This window comes from Calliphora vicina, chromosome 5 (genome assembly GCF_958450345.1).
Source record: "Calliphora vicina chromosome 5, idCalVici1.1, whole genome shotgun sequence".
NCBI classification, from domain to species: domain Eukaryota; kingdom Metazoa; phylum Arthropoda; class Insecta; order Diptera; family Calliphoridae; genus Calliphora; species Calliphora vicina.
This window is the reverse complement of record NC_088784.1, coordinates 78,304,795-78,323,109: the sequence shown is the minus strand read 5'-3', so window position 1 is coordinate 78,323,109 and position 18,315 is coordinate 78,304,795. Positions and strand designations below refer to the sequence as shown.

The window sequence follows — 18,315 nt, the reverse complement described above, 5'->3', positions numbered from 1 at the left end:
CTTGAAAAAATCAGTGAAAGGACACGGGTACCTCCCATATATCCTGAACATATAATTTTTAATAAAATTCACAGTTATACTCCTAACATTTTAAAATTTGGTTATAGTCATTTTAATAAAGTTATTGTTGTTTGTGAACATTTTTATTACAATCGCAGCACGTATTCGGGTGGCTGCCATACATCCTTTTCCTTAAAAAACTTATAAACCTGTATAAAATTATTAATTTTCAGAAATTATTGTTCTCTTATAATATTAGATGCAAATTTATGAAAATTTTATCGGAAGGATATTCATAATTCCAAGACATCAAAATTTCAATATCCTGTATAACATCTAATTTTTTTTTTAAAAAATTCGTAAAAATCGTTTCTTATTTTGGAACCAATTTGGTTATAATCATTTTAGTAAAGTTATTGTTGTTTGTGAAAATATTTATTACAATCGCAGCAAGGATTCGGGTGGCTGCCATACATCCTTTTCCTTAAAAAACCTATGAACCTGAATAAAATTATTAATTTTCAGAAATTATTGTTCTCTTATAATATTAGATTAATTTAGTTATTAACATTTCAATTCTAGCAAGGATTTACATAACTTCCATATATCCTTTTTTAAAAAAAATACTGAAATATTTTATATATTTTCTAAATTCGGAAGGACGGATGGACGGACATTTTCAAATATTGATGGCCTTATGGTTCAGCTGTAATATTAGAAACTGGATGTTGGACTATACTTTAAGTGTTCCTAATATCAGCAGAAGCTCATATTAATATCTAAATCTAAGGATATGTAGGTTATATTAAATTATTGAGTTACTTACATTTACTGTAAAAATGTATTATTTATGGGTGCCATCAAAAACAATGTTTTTTTAAAGTTCTAGTCAAAACGGACAAATAATGATTTCACATTATAATAAATAAGAGATAGGCATTAGTAAAAATTAAAGAAAAATTAAAATGGATTAACACGTTTTTTTTCAAAATTAAATCCAACTTTGGAATTTTGTTTGATTTCAGCAAAAAAACATACAACATCAAGAACCAAATAAAGACCTATTAATACACTTTATGCCATTAAACTACTTTTGTTAAATAACGCAATATTTCTTAGTTATTTAAAAGAAAAAACTGGTATTATTTTTTAAAAACCCAAAAATCTGGAGCTATTTCCCAAAACCATCAAATTGAAAATTTACGAAATGGTAATTTATACATTTAAACAAAAACAAAATTTTAATAGTTTTCATAAGAAAGGACAACTAATGATTACATTTTCTTATAGACAATACTTATGGCTATTCTATAGTAAAACATAATCAAAATAGATTAACACGTATTTTACTAATATTCCAACAAAATTTTAGAATTTCAGGCTTACAATAAAAAAAATGTTAATTATTAAAAATTGCGCAGATTAAACTGTTAAACATTTTTTGACAAAAACAGTAATTTTCCATAATTCCACATTCATATCCTTTCATTTGCAGCCAATCGCGGGTTTATATCTTTTAAAACGAACTTTTAACAATGATTTTAGTTAACCTTAAAAAAAATATATTTTTCTCCATAAAATTTATGTTGAAAATATACTAACTTTAGCGACCTCTAGTGACGACAAAAAAAGATATTTATAAAATAGTATCTTTTACATGAATGAGTTATTTAGTTGTCTATTGAAAAATATAAATTTCATTAACATCAAAGACATGATCTTGTTTTTGATTTTTGTCCATTGAACAAAGCACTGTGCGCCGTTACCATCGTCACGTGGATTTCTTTCAGATGATAATTTTGAAAAGCTATTGTTGTTTAAGGTGAATGATGCATTCTAATTAAATCGAATTAGCCTTATTTATGAAACTCAATTGTGTTTTGAACTACATACATTGTTATTTTTCCTGATTTTTGATTATTTTTGGAAGATAGTTTTATTTTTTTGAAATAAATATAATATAAATATTAGCAAAAAGTTTGTTGTTGGGTGGTCGTGGGTCACAAAATTTCAAAAATTATTAATTGCTTCTTGAATATTAAATATTTTTTGTCGTTCAGCGTATTTCAAAATAAAAATCAGTTCTTCTTGAAGAAATAAACTCCAAACACCATGTTTTCATTGATCAGGTGCGTATACAGGACAAGGCTTTTCAATTGTTGTACTGGATATTTTCATTTTGGTAGGAGAATCTGCTCTTGAATTTGATTGATTGCAACTCATTTTTGAATCATTCTTTTGAATTGCTATTCTTTTTTCTAATTCATTTGAATTAATTCAAAATCAATTCAATTCAAATGAATTGTAAATGAATTGCCACTCATTTTTACAAATTCATTTGAATTGGAAATGAATTGAAATTCATTTCTGCCTAATTCGTTCGAATTGATTCAAATTTCATTCAATTCATTTTTTCAATTCAATGAATTAATTCAAAATTTAGCTAATTCATAATGAATTAAAATCAAAAAAGAATGATTCATTTACAGCTCTGCTGCACACCACAAATCTCTAGACAAAATAAAAAAATTCACAAAAAAAAAAATATCAAACAGGCTAAAACAGTAGACAAACTGACAGACACTCAATCTGAACTAGACTGAACTGCACTGGAAATTGCCCTTTGCATTATCACAAGCATAATAATTTATAACAGGTTGTAAATATAATTTCACAATTCATTTATTTTAAATGCAAAATATTTATTTATGCTCATACATCAGACTAAGTATTAATGCAATAAAATAAACCAAAAAAAAAAAAAAACATACTAGGCCTGATAATCATAGACTGTGTCTGCTATTGTCCAGCAAAAGGGATTCGCTGAATTTCTCTAACAACGTTTTTTTATTTTTTTGGGATTTAAGTAGATTTTGTGTAAAAATATTTCATTTAATAGACAGCCGAGAACAAAAACGTAAATGTAACGTTTGCCAACAGCTAACGTTTATAAATCACTGCAATCACTGTGTTGTAACTTTTTACACCGGATTAAAAAATATAAATCAATTTAATGCTCATACCTGCCAAAATAAGTGCAGAGTTTTCGGGAATGAAAAACGATCCAACAAAAGTAGAGGATTTATTTAATGGCAAATGAAAAGTAAGTTGTATCAAAAAAATAGGTGGAAATAAGCCTGGTCGTTTGCTAAATACCTTACATAGTTTAAAAGTAGATTTCTAGATTAACCCTCTAATGTCCAAGCGTACAAAAGGCACTCATCGCAAAAATGCCAATAAAGGCAAATATAACTGTTTTAGAATATCAAAAACTCATGTCACAGTTGAACTATCAGTTATATTTGCATTTATTGGCATTTTGCGATGAGTGCCTTGAGGCATGCTTAAGCATTAGAAGGTTAAGTATCTCCCATATTTACTCCTACATTTGAGGTAATATTGCTTTAGGTTTGAGATAAATAGGACTAAATATGTTTATACATGAATTTCTTGAACACTTAATTACAAGACTTCATTTGTATTATTGTTGGGAATTGAACCAGGGTTCAACCTGTTAATTAAAAACAATATTTACTTTTTGTGAAATTTACACTAAATAAAAATGTATATATTTCATTAAATTATAGAGAAATGTATAATGAATGATTACATTAAAAGTAGTTTACACCATGTAAACAATAGGTAAATAATGTAAAATCTAAATAAACAAATGCTTAAATTCTCAAAACAAGCTAGAATGATAGAAATTGACAAAAAACATTATGCTTACACTATTTTTTACACAATGTCATTAATGGGTAAATAATGTAAATTGCAAATAGTTTAGATTTTTAAGAATACCTTTAGAACTATTTAATTAATTAAAAAATTTGCATTAGGTAATTTAATGTTTACACAATATTGAATTAGGACAACTTTAAATTATAAAATAATACAAATTTCGAAAGCCAAATGACTGATTAAGTTAGTAAATATTTACTTTTAAAATTTACATCATGTAAACATGGGGTAATCACTGCCAGTAACTCTTAAAATATTAAATAAAACATAAAAAATATTGGATAAAAATGCTGGATTTATAATAGATGGTGTATGTTTTCAACGGGGCTTTTGTTTTGAATATCCTATATGTAATTTTGAAGGGTACATATCTATGTAATGTAATGTAAACAACAAAGTTTTTTTTTTTCTTCGAAAATTCCGAATGACCAACAAAGCGTCATATGCGGGAAGTTTCGCTTTACTTCTTTGATTTGAAAAAAGTGCGGCTGAAGCAGACGGATTGCTTACTAAAGCTTATGGTGAATGTGTTCCATCGGTTACAACGTGCCAGTGATGGATAGTGCGGTTCAAATGTGGTGATTTTGACACCGAAGACAAAGATCGCCCTGACCAGATAAAAAAGTTTGAAGACCAAGAATAGGAAGTATTACTCCATGAAGGTTGTTGTAAAACTCAACAAGAGCTTGTAAAATCATATGGGAGCTACGCAAGCAGCAATTCCAAAGCTGGAATATTGGTTATCATACGAATTGAAGCTGATAGATCATGAAACAGGATTTTTCATGTCCGAAACATTACATTAGATGGGAAAAGGTTAGTTCTAGGGTATTCGAATTATTCGATTTTTCTCTTGTTCGAATAAAACGAATAATTCGAATAAGAGATTTTAACTTGTTCGAATAATTCGATCACACGTTTAAAATTAATCGAATTATTTAAATAATTTAATTTTTTTTTTTAAAAGTAAAGAATGAAGTTTTGATGTCGGTTTTTTTAATACTTTATTGTTAAAGAAAAACAAAAAATAATGTTAAAGTTAACAATTCAAGTATTGATAATGTTAAAAAACATTCGAAAACAAAGTCCATCATTAAATTTTCAACAGAAATATTCTGATCAGATTAACTCCGGAACAATCTACAAAACAATTGACTAGCAAACCCTTTAGTTTCCGATTTGAAGCTATGCTTTAAAAAATTTGAGCTAGTTGGACATGATCCTGAGTTCAAATACAATATAAACGTATTAAGAACTTTCTTTATTAAATTAATTATTCACTATTTATAAATTATTTATAACAACGTTGCCGAATCTTTGCTTACTAAAGTGGTCTTGGGGAATTACACAATAAAGGGAATCTGTCCAAAGTTTGATATCAGTCAGTGAACGTGGTTAATTTGAAGTCAGGCAGTGCATGATGCTTTTCTTGCAACAAAACATTAGTTTGCAATATTTGTGTTTATCATTCGATTTATTAAATATTTTGCAACACTTACTTACGTACGCGTAAGTAAGTACGCGGTTAATAACATCACTTATATAAATATATTTTAAGATCATGGCCTTCATCTATTTCAATGTAATCATTATAAATGTCATCCTCAATATTACTTTCGACGACCGTTTCAAAATCACATTCTCCATCACATTCAACTCCACTTTAATGTAAGTTAAAATTTTGATTTAATTATTCTAATATTTCGCCAGCTAAATAACAAATATTTTATTCCTTTTATTTTCATTGGTTCAAGACCTAAGTTAAAAATTTTGAAAGATTTGTTTTTAGAATTGTAACTTCTTGCAGTAATATTTATATATTTATAGAAGTAGCTATCGGAACACTCATCTACAGTGATCGAAAGTCCATTTATCATTAGTTATTTGTCGAATTTCAGAAACAATACAATTTTTGTGAGTCATTATTACTTATTTAAATTTGAAATAATGAAAAATTTTAAGCAATTTAATAAGTTTAAATATTATATATTTTATTCGATTAATTTACATAAAATTGTTCGAATTATTCGTTATTCGAAAATGGCCAATTTTAAATTGTTCGAATAATTATTCGTAAGAAATTATACGATTAATCGAACGATCATTAGTCGAATGAATACCCTAGTCAGTGCTAACAATGGCCAATACAAATGTTTCAAAATAAAAACTAAAAATTTTAAAAAATCACGCATTTTTAACTCTTACACCCAATAATATTTTACAGAATGTTAACCCTAGCTAAATAATGTAAGGTAATTTTATTGTAATGTAAAATCAACGTAAATTATTAGTTTTAAAGGCAAGGATTTCATTATTTTACCCAACAATAGGCAAATAATAAAGAATTATTAAGCCAATTACAGAGTATGTATTTTACTTAATGTAAACAAATGTAAGTAACTACTAAAACAATAAACAATGCAAAAATAACATAAAACCATACCAAATTTCAATAATTTACACAATGTAAACAATACGTAAATAGGTAAATAATGCATTATTGGTTACGTTTTTAACAAAATTGGTAAAAAAATAAACTAACGTTAAAGAATAAAATAAATTACATTACAAAATTCTAATATTTTACATATTGTCAACAATATGTAAATAATGTAAATTATCAAAAATTGCCAAATAATACAAAATGTTACGTAAATTATTATTACTGAAGGCAATAATGAAAATCATTTTATAAAATAAAAAACCAGACAAAATTTTTAATATTTTACCTAATGTCAGCAATTGGTAAATAATGCAAAATGCATGTAAATTATTAATTTAACTAACATTTAGAGAAAAAATGTAAAACACATTAAAAATAAATATTTTTCGAAATTTACACATTGTAAATCAAAGGTAAATAAAGTAAAAAATTCTTAAATATGTAAATAAGTACAAAATATGTAAATATTGTGGTAAATAAAAAGAAATTTTATAATTTACTTAATGTCAACAATGGGTAAATAATGTAAAATGCATGAAAATTATTAATTTAACTAACATCTAGTGCAAAAATTTAAAACTCATTAAAAACAAATAGTTTTCATAATTTACACAATGTAAATCAAAGGTAAATGAATTAAATAATTCCTTAAATAAGTAAATAATTAAAAAATCTATAAATCTAATGATAAAGAAAAAGAAATTTTATAATTTACTTAATGTCAATAATAGGTAAATAATGTAAAATGTATGTAAATAATGAATTTAAGTGAAACTTTAAAAAAATAAACCACAAGGAATGTAAACATTTTTTTTTGTATTTTACTCAAAATAATACAAAGGTAAATAAAGTAAATGTCTAAATAATTAAAAAAATGTGTAAATCAAGTGGTAAATAGTAAGAAATTAAAAATGTACATACTTTACACACGATCAACAAATGTTAAATAATGTAAAAGTGATGTAAATTATCATATCATGTTCAAGAAACGACAAAAAGTATTCAAATAATTTCCAAAATCATTGTGTGTCACATTTGCCCCAACAACTGACAATAACAATTATAACTTATATTAACTTATAGCGCCAGGCATTACTCTTGATTGATATACATACATTACTTTACTTTACTGTACGAGGGTCAATCATTGAAAAACAAACAAACAGACAGACAGCAAATACCAGGAAAGAAAAAGTTCATGCCAACCAGATTAATATACAACATCTCTATATACATATGTATATGTATGTATAATTTTAATAAAACTTATGAGTTTAATTTTTATACACCAAAATGAATTTAGTGGCCAATGTGTTTTACCACAAAAACTTTGCACAGAAAAAAAAATGAAAATAATCCATTTTTAATGAAAAAACAAAATGTATAAAAATATTTTTTTGTTTGTAGTGAAAAGTTACTCGTGCAGTAACATGAAATTTAATTTACATGCGAGTACATACATACATTTGTTTCTTTTTTTTATAAACCTTCATCATGAGTGGCAAGGGAATATCTATGTTTGTTATTCCATTAGTAATTTATGCAATTTTCATTTGTGAACCTGTCCGTCTGTATGTTGAAATCAATTTTCAGAAGCCCCCAAACAACTCACATACATCATTATTACACTAATATATCCGCTATAGACCCGGTTCGGTAACTAATTAAAATCGAGAATATCGGCCCACGAATGGCTGAGTTATAAGGAAAAAAACACGACAATCTCGATCTTTGACATATTTTTGATTTACAGCTGGATTTGTAAGTCATTATTATAGACAATATGGATATCTAATGATAGATATTTCAAAGACCTTTGCAGCGATGTATATAACGCCATAGTAAATCGGACTTGCAAAGCGTCAAAATCAGGAAAAATATTTCCCTCAATGTACTGAGATTCTTTACATTATTTTTTGTATATTTTTTACATTTAATTGTACAAATGTATGCAAAGGTAAATACAAGCTGAGCTAGTTTAATTCCATTTACATTTGCAATACATTCAAATGATATACAAATACATTAGGCCAGCTTGCAACATTTTAAAAAACCATTTTAGAAATTTTTACTCTTTTTACCATTGATAAGATGGATTACTGTAGAAAATTGTTACTTTTGAGTTTTGTGCATTTAATAGAATATTCTTCACCAAACTTTCTAATATTAGTACAAATCAGATCCTAGATGATTCAAAATCTTTGGGTCTTTCACAAAAATACTATAGTTTTGAAAATTTTATACGATTTGATGTGAATTATAGTAGCTTTATTATTTTGTAGAAGAAGTTTGTATGGACGTTAGGTCCATTTAGTTTACCTTTGACCGGTGTAATTTTTTTTCATGAGCCATACATTTATTACAGCAAAAATACCTACATGACCTTTTATATATACATATGTGTAAACGTCAATATATTTCTTTGTTTTTTAAACAAAAAGTTGTTATATATTTTTTTAGTTTTAATAAAATCCATATATGTATTTTTTTTTTGTTAACATTTTGTTTTTGTTAATATCCATGAAAAGATTTTTCTATATGAAATTATTTATAAAGTTGATCAAAAACAAACAAAAAATGTTTTAAAAGTTGCTGGTAATTTGAGTAAAAAATTGAAATTTAAATCTCTTGGTATTGTTGGTAAAAATTGAACAGAGTTCATACAAATAAACAAACAAAAAAATAGAAAATTCTTTACTTCATGTAATTAATAATGCATGTAGTAAATATACAACCATTGCTAATAAATTGAAACATTTCATGCATTTAATAGTTTAAGGTTAATCCTGGTGATGTTTTACAATTTTAGAAAGCTCTATGGATTATATAATAAAATGTTGTTCAAATTAAAACAGAGAAAGGGCGGAAAATATTTATATAGTAAATATTTACATGTAACTCTCATCCAGCGATTTTTCTTTAACAAATATTGGTGGTACTAAGGTAGAGGCTTGTATTTGCAAACATTTCAATTAATAAAAACTTCCACCTATCTACAATGTTGATAGCACGCTGTTAACATAACATGTAACAATAACATGTTGTTAACATTGTTTATAGGTATATGACAACATTCACTGTTAAAGCTGCAAATATTAACACTTAGCTGATAAAAACATTAGGTGCTCATTTGCAAATAGAACATTATAGTTATTTCCGTTAGAATATTCATGAAACTTCCAGAAGATGGAGATGTATATATAAATATAAACAGTGAGTTGTAAGTGAGTCAGTGTATCAGTGCAATGTGTATTTTAAAAGTGTGTGTTTTAAAACAGAGTGACTATTGATGTGTAAATTTAAATAATTAAAGAGTTGTTACAAATTTATTTGCAATTAAAAGAATACGGTTTATTTAAAGGAAATAAACCATCATTTTTAAACGGTAAAAAACTTAACAATAATATTGTGTACTGCTATTCGTACTCAAACACATTGCATTTCACAATGCAGCAGTGTTGCAGTGGGATCTCAAAGTAGAGCACTTCAGACATATTCAAACCCTAAAGATATGACCGATTTCATTAAAAATTAGTTGAAGATAGAATAAACAAATCATATGTAAAAATTTTAAAACTAAATATTTTACCAAATCTTTTACTCGACCAAAAATAATCGATTTTGAACTTGAAAATTGAGAAAATGTTGCTGTTTTGATTCCTATAAAAAAATTCTTAAGAAACTGCTTTTTTTGAAAGGTGTCTCAACAAACATAGCTTTAAAATAGAGAACGCCTAATTCCAATGCCGTTCCGAATTTAGCCTATTTTTTAAAATCCCAAAGCTGAGAATAAAGAATTGACAACAGTTTTAGATACTTTAATATATTCCAAATCATTCATAGTATTCTTACATCAGTACCGGACCAATGGTATGGAAAAATACCCAAAAAATATTGGTGTGTGACTCAAAAAGGCGGGATTTACAAACGCGTCAAATGCGGGAAGTTTTGTTTTACTTTTAAGTGCCGCTGAAGAACACCGATTGCTCACCGAAGCTTATAGTGAATGTGTTCCATCAATTTCAACTTGCGAGAGCTGGTTTTTGTAGATCAGAAGTGATGATTTTAGCACCGAAGACAATGATCGTCCAGGCCAGCCAAAAAAGTTTGAAGACCAAGAATTGGAGGCATTACTCCATGAAGATTATTGTCAAACTCAGCAAGAGCTTGCAAAGTCATTGGGAACTACTCAATCAGCAAAATGTTAGCAAGCAGCAGGAATCATCCAAAAGCAGGAAAATTGGGTACCATACGAATTGAAGCCGAGAGACATTGAAAGACGATTTTGTATGTCCGAAATGATGCTTGAATAAAGTAATTTTTGCACCGACTTATTACTTGCAATGAAAATTGGATACATTACGATAACCCAAAGTGTAAGAGATTTTATGTGAAGAACGTCTAAAAGCCGAATCAACAAAGCCAAATATTTATAACGCTAAGGTAATTCTCTATATTTGGGGGGAGCAAAAGGGTATTACGAGCTGCTGAAATCTGGCCAGACCATCACAGGTAACCTGTACTGAACCCAACATATTCGTTATTTTTTTCTTCTTGGACCAGCACTCAGGGGATGACCCTTATTAATTCAAAGCATTGTGTTGGAACTTGGAAAATAAGTTATGGGAGGTAGGAAAGAGGGGGATTCAATCAGACTACATTGAAAATGCCAGGAAACACTTTATCGTGAAGTTTGTTCCACAAGCATACAGTACGTCTAAAGAACGAATTTTATCTGTACTGAGTTGTATGGTCCACTGGTTAATCGACCACAAAGGGATTTTTTCATGATGAAAAACGTGTATTACGTAAATATCTGCGGGTATCAGGAACATGTAACTATCTGCGGGTATCAGGAACATGTAACTATCTGCGGGAAAAGAACACATTCCACATAAAACATTGAAATGCAGCGCACATTGCGACGATGCTCTAGCGAATCAATTAAGTTGGATACCCTACTCTCACCAATAATCACCTTCATCCTCTCCTATACGCGATCGAGAATCTCCAAAATGGACTTTGAAGCACCGGCCGTCGTTCGTAGCGAGTATTGGCCGAAAAATGATAAGAATATTCTGCCAGACATGAAATCGTAATATTCCATCATAACAACGTTTGGCCGCATGTTGCAATACCTGTTAAGAAGTATTTAGAATAAAGCAGTTGGGAAGTTTTGCCTTCGCCTTTCGAATACTTTTTTTTCGATTGATGCTTGACGCTCTCTCTGGGATACGCTTCAATTTGGAACAGAGTATCCAAAATTGGCTTGATTCGTTCTTGGTCTCAAAAAATGAGCAGTTCTTTTGGCTCGAAATCCATATTTTGCCGGATAGATGGGAATAGTTCATAGCTAACAATGTCCAATATTTTAAATAAATTTATATTGTACAAATGTTTCAAAATAAAAACTTAAAATTTGAAAAATTCCCGAATTTCAAAAAAAAAAAAATTAAATTCCACTTTGAAGATTTTAGAGTTATACGAGAGATTTGGCTAAAAATGGCGAAATTATTCCATAGCATGGAAAATGGAGACAAACAGCTCCATTATGAATAAAAATTCCCCGGGAGTTTTTTCCCTTTGGCTATGAGTTTCCACCAATATTCTAAACGTCACCAATCTATATCAGGTGCGGATTCAGGTCAACCATTTTCAATCAAAATTTTTTTACATTTTTCTTTTTTTTTATATGAAAACTTTTCGGTTTTGTGGGGAGGGGAATTACAAATTTCCCCTTCTCGATCCGAGCCTGCATTTTATACATTATTTACACTCCCTTTCTATATTTTTTCTTGTTCGAACACATTAACAAACGTTTAAACCGTTCTCAACCTGTGGTAATTTGTGTCTGTTGTAGACAGACACTCATTAATTTATTATTTGATTATTTTATCTGTTTTTTATACTATTATTTTAATTAATTTAAATAGTGTAGTTTTTATAAGCTCTACTTAATTGTATAGTTATTATGTATACAAATAAGTATCCATAAACATTAATTCAATTAATTAATTAACCAATTTAATTTAAAAAAAACAATACAGACACAAATAAACAAGTATTTAAATAAATAGTGGATAAAGCAAACAGACAAAAAAGTCCATAAACAAATATTAAACATAATTAAAAGACTTACTTGTATGCATATTCCAAATTATCACCACAACCTCCCCAAGTCCAGTCGTCATGTAACTGTTTGGGTCTGGAGCCACTAGAGCAGCCACATGATGCCAACTGGCCATCTCGACAGGCACGAGCTATAAAACTGGTAACGGTGGCAGCAGCCAAAGCATGTATAAAAGCCATTTCCGGTGAACCTGTTTAGAAAGAAAATACAAAAAAAAATTTAAATTAATTAAATATCCATTAAAACTGTGCAACTAGTTATATTAAAATTATGCAAAATGCACCCTGTTCACCATGTTCCTTCACTATTGAATTTGCTTGCTTTAATGTGTCACACAATTAGCAACACTTTACAGCAGCATCCCCTGTTTAGATTCACTTTAGCAACTCAAGAGTTATATAAATAAGAATTTAATCAATGTCTAATGATGCTGCTACCTTTGTTAAGTTTTTAGCTCTTAATTTTATCAACTGAACAAAAAGAAAAGCCACCTGATGTTGCAGCAATAAAATCTAAACAACAATAAGGCAACTAAAGTATTCTCAAGCTAAATAAAGTTCCTACTTTGTTGTCCTCTTCATATCCTGTTCTTCCGCTCTTCCTAGTAAGTTTTTTAAAAGTCTAAGGATAAAGTTTTCTTCGTTGCCATGAAAAATTATAAAGCAACAAACTTGTGCTGCTTTTTCTTAAAGGTTTCATTTTAATGGCCAATGACATTTAATTAATATTGAATCTGTTTCCTTTCTTATTATTAACATTATATTTTTTCTATTCCACGCCGTCTGCTGCCGCTTTTCTGATTATTTTGGTGAAAGGACATTTATTATTTTCTTTGACTTTTTTTTTGTTTGGCCTAAAGTTGGTTTGGTTTAGCTAAAGGCTATTTGCTTGCCTAATAGACTAAATTAATTTTTATGAATAATTTACTTGTAGACATCGTCTTATTTTCTTCATCTTCTTCTTTTATGTTCGGCAGCACTTTGAAGTATGAAAAACATTGTGAAAAATCTTTACATTATTAACACGTCATTAGTTGAGAGGTCAGACAGTCTGTTGCAAGATGCGAGAAAGTTTTATAGAAAAATGTAATTAAAAGGTAATGGCTAGGTATTTATTTTAAGAATTCTTCATAACGGAAAGTTGAAAGGTGTTTATTGGGGGTGCTTTCAAGTTTAAGTTTTTATATCACTGTCAACAACAAACTTTTCAGGGCCAATAGCACCGGCACAAACGTAAGAACAGGAATGAAGGTTAAACAAATAACTTTAAGATATACATAACCACAACAGGATATATATCTTTAAGGCTACTTAATAAACTGAACTAGAACTGAACTAGAACTGAACTAGAACTGAACTAGAACTGAACTAGAACTGAACTAGAACTGAACTAGAACTGAACTAGAACTGAACTAGAACTGAACTAGAACTGAACTAGAACTGAACTAGAACTAGAACTGAACTAGAACTAGAACTAGAACTGAACTGAACTAGAACTGAACTAGAACTGAACTAGAACTGAACTAGAACTGAACTAGAACTGAACTAGAACTGAACTAGAACTGAACTAGAACTGAACTAGAACTGAACTAGAACTGAACTAGAACTGAACTAGAACTGAACTAGAACTGAACTAGAACTGAACTAGAACTGAACTAGAACTGAACTAGAACTGAACTAGAACTGAACTAGAACTGAACTAGAACTGAACTAGAACTGAACTAGAACTGAACTAGAACTGAACTAGAACTGAACTAGAACTGAACTAGAACTGAACTAGAACTGAACTAGAACTGAACTAGAACTGAACTAGAACTGAACTAGAACTGAACTAGAACTGAACTAGAACTGAACTAGAACTGAACTAGAACTGAACTAGAACTGAACTAGAACTGAACTAGAACTGAACTAGAACTGAACTAGAACTGAACTAGAACTGAACTAGAACTGAACTAGAACTGAACTAGAACTGAACTAGAACTGAACTAGAACTGAACTAGAACTGAACTAGAACTGAACTAGAACTGAACTAGAACTGAACTAGAACTGAACTAGAACTGAACTAGAACTGAACTAGAACTGAACTAGAACTGAACTAGAACTGAACTAGAACTGAACTAGAACTGAACTAGAACTGAACTAGAACTGAACTAGAACTGAACTAGAACTGAACTAGAACTGAACTAGAACTGAACTAGAACTGAACTAGAACTGAACTAGAACTGAACTAGAACTGAACTAGAACTGAACTAGAACTGAACTAGAACTGAACTAGAACTGAACTAGAACTGAACTAGAACTGAACTAGAACTGAACTAGAACTGAACTAGAACTGAACTAGAACTGAACTAGAACTGAACTAGAACTGAACTAGAACTGAACTAGAACTGAACTAGAACTGAACTAGAACTGAACTAGAACTGAACTAGAACTGAACTAGAACTGAACTAGAACTGAACTAGAACTGAACTAGAACTGAACTAGAACTGAACTAGAACTGAACTAGAACTGAACTAGAACTGAACTAGAACTGAACTAGAACTGAACTAGAACTGAACTAGAACTGAACTAGAACTGAACTAGAACTGAACTAGAACTGAACTAGAACTGAACTAGAACTGAACTAGAACTGAACTAGAACTGAACTAGAACTGAACTAGAACTGAACTAGAACTGAACTAGAACTGAACTAGAACTGAACTAGAACTGAACTAGAACTGAACTAGAACTGAACTAGAACTGAACTAGAACTGAACTAGAACTGAACTAGAACTGAACTAGAACTGAACTAGAACTGAACTAGAACTGAACTAGAACTGAACTAGAACTGAACTAGAACTGAACTAGAACTGAACTAGAACTGAACTAGAACTGAACTAGAACTGAACTAGAACTGAACTAGAACTGAACTAGAACTGAACTAGAACTGAACTAGAACTGAACTAGAACTGAACTAGAACTGAACTAGAACTGAACTAGAACTGAACTAGAACTGAACTAGAACTGAACTAGAACTGAACTAGAACTGAACTAGAACTGAACTAGAACTGAACTAGAACTGAACTAGAACTGAACTAGAACTGAACTAGAACTGAACTAGAACTGAACTAGAACTGAACTAGAACTGAACTAGAACTGAACTAGAACTGAACTAGAACTGAACTAGAACTGAACTAGAACTGAACTAGAACTGAACTAGAACTGAACTAGAACTGAACTAGAACTGAACTAGAACTGAACTAGAACTGAACTAGAACTGAACTAGAACTGAACTAGAACTGAACTAGAACTGAACTAGAACTGAACTAGAACTGAACTAGAACTGAACTAGAACTGAACTAGAACTGAACTAGAACTGAACTAGAACTGAACTAGAACTGAACTAGAACTGAACTAGAACTGAACTAGAACTGAACTAGAACTGAACTAGAACTGAACTAGAACTGAACTAGAACTGAACTAGAACTGAACTAGAACTGAACTAGAACTGAACTAGAACTGAACTAGAACTGAACTAGAACTGAACTAGAACTGAACTAGAACTGAACTAGAACTGAACTAGAACTGAACTAGAACTGAACTAGAACTGAACTAGAACTGAACTAGAACTGAACTAGAACTGAACTAGAACTGAACTAGAACTGAACTAGAACTGAACTAGAACTGAACTAGAACTGAACTAGAACTGAACTAGAACTGAACTAGAACTGAACTAGAACTGAACTAGAACTGAACTAGAACTGAACTAGAACTGAACTAGAACTGAACTAGAACTGAACTAGAACTGAACTAGAACTGAACTAGAACTGAACTAGAACTGAACTAGAACTGAACTAGAACTGAACTAGAACTGAACTAGAACTGAACTAGAACTGAACTAGAACTGAACTAGAACTGAACTAGAACTGAACTAGAACTGAACTAGAACTGAACTAGAACTGAACTAGAACTGAACTAGAACTGAACTAGAACTGAACTAGAACTGAACTAGAACTGAACTAGAACTGAACTAGAACTGAACTAGAACTGAACTAGAACTGAACTAGAACTGAACTAGAACTGAACTAGAACTGAACTAGAACTGAACTAGAACTGAACTAGAACTGAACTAGAACTGAACTAGAACTGAACTAGAACTGAACTAGAACTGAACTAGAACTGAACTAGAACTGAACTAGAACTGAACTAGAACTGAACTAGAACTGAACTAGAACTGAACTAGAACTGAACTAGAACTGAACTAGAACTGAACTAGAACTGAACTAGAACTGAACTAGAACTGAACTAGAACTGAACTAGAACTGAACTAGAACTGAACTAGAACTGAACTAGAACTGAACTAGAACTGAACTAGAACTGAACTAGAACTGAACTAGAACTGAACTAGAACTGAACTAGAACTGAACTAGAACTGAACTAGAACTGAACTAGAACTGAACTAGAACTGAACTAGAACTGAACTAGAACTGAACTAGAACTGAACTAGAACTGAACTAGAACTGAACTAGAACTGAACTAGAACTGAACTAGAACTGAACTAGAACTGAACTAGAACTGAACTAGAACTGAACTAGAACTGAACTAGAACTGAACTAGAACTGAACTAGAACTGAACTAGAACTGAACTAGAACTGAACTAGAACTGAACTAGAACTGAACTAGAACTGAACTAGAACTGAACTAGAACTGAACTAGAACTGAACTAGAACTGAACTAGAACTGAACTAGAACTGAACTAGAACTGAACTAGAACTGAACTAGAACTGAACTAGAACTGAACTAGAACTGAACTAGAACTGAACTAGAACTGAACTAGAACTGAACTAGAACTGAACTAGAACTGAACTAGAACTGAACTAGAACTGAACTAGAACTGAACTAGAACTGAACTAGAACTGAACTAGAACTGAACTAGAACTGAACTAGAACTGAACTAGAACTGAACTAGAACTGAACTAGAACTGAACTAGAACTGAACTAGAACTGAACTAGAACTGAACTAGAACTGAACTAGAACTGAACTAGAACTGAACTAGAACTGAACTAGAACAGAACTAGAACAGAACTAGAACAGAACTAGAACAGAACTAGAACAGAACTAGAACAGAACTAGAACAGAACTAGAACAGAACTAGAACAGAACTAGAACAGAACTAGAACAGAACTAGAACAGAACTAGAACAGAACTAGAACAGAACTAGAACAGAACTAGAACAGAACTAGAACAGAACTAGAACAGAACTAGAACAGAACTAGAACAGAACTAGAACAGAACTAGAACAGAACTAGAACAGAACTAGAACAGAACTAGAACAGAACTAGAACAGAACTAGAACAGAACTAGAACAGAACTAGAACAGAACTAGAACAGAACTAGAACAGAACTAGAACAGAACTAGAACAGAACTAGAACAGAACTAGAACAGAACTAGAACAGAACTAGAACAGAACTAGAACAGAACTAGAACAGAACTAGAACAGAACTAGAACAGAACTAGAACAGAACTAGAACAGAACTAGAACAGAACTAGAACAGAACTAGAACAGAACTAGAACAGAACTAGAACAGAACTAGAACAGAACTAGAACAGAACTAGAACAGAACTAGAACAGAACTAGAACAGAACTAGAACAGAACTAGAACTAGAACAGAACTAGAACAGAACTAGAACAGAACTAGAACAGAACTAGAACAGAACTAGAACAGAACTAGAACAGAACTAGAACAGAACTAGAACAGAACTAGAACAGAACTAGAACAGAACTAGAACAGAACTAGAACAGAACTAGAACAGAACTAGAACAGAACTAGAACAGAACTAGAACTGAACTAGAACTGAACTAGAACTGAACTAGAACTGAACTAGAACTGAACTAGAACTGAACTAGAACTGAACTAGAACTGAACTAGAACTGAACTAGAACTGAACTAGAACTGAACTAGAACTGAACTAGAACTGAACTAGAACTGAACTAGAACTGAACTAGAACTGAACTAGAAC

General features: G+C 30.4%; 1 protein-coding gene across 1 annotated transcript in view; it reads right to left on the bottom strand.

Annotated features, from left to right (window-relative positions):
• The window catches only part of Wnt5 (Wnt oncogene analog 5), a 228,504-nt gene that overhangs the window by 56,519 nt on the left and 153,670 nt on the right, over window positions 1-18,315 (bottom strand). The window contains exon 4 of the mRNA XM_065512221.1: window positions 12,324-12,504. Within this exon, the coding sequence (XP_065368293.1) occupies window positions 12,324-12,504 (181 nt within the window). The remainder of the gene's footprint in view (window positions 1-12,323; window positions 12,505-18,315) is intronic.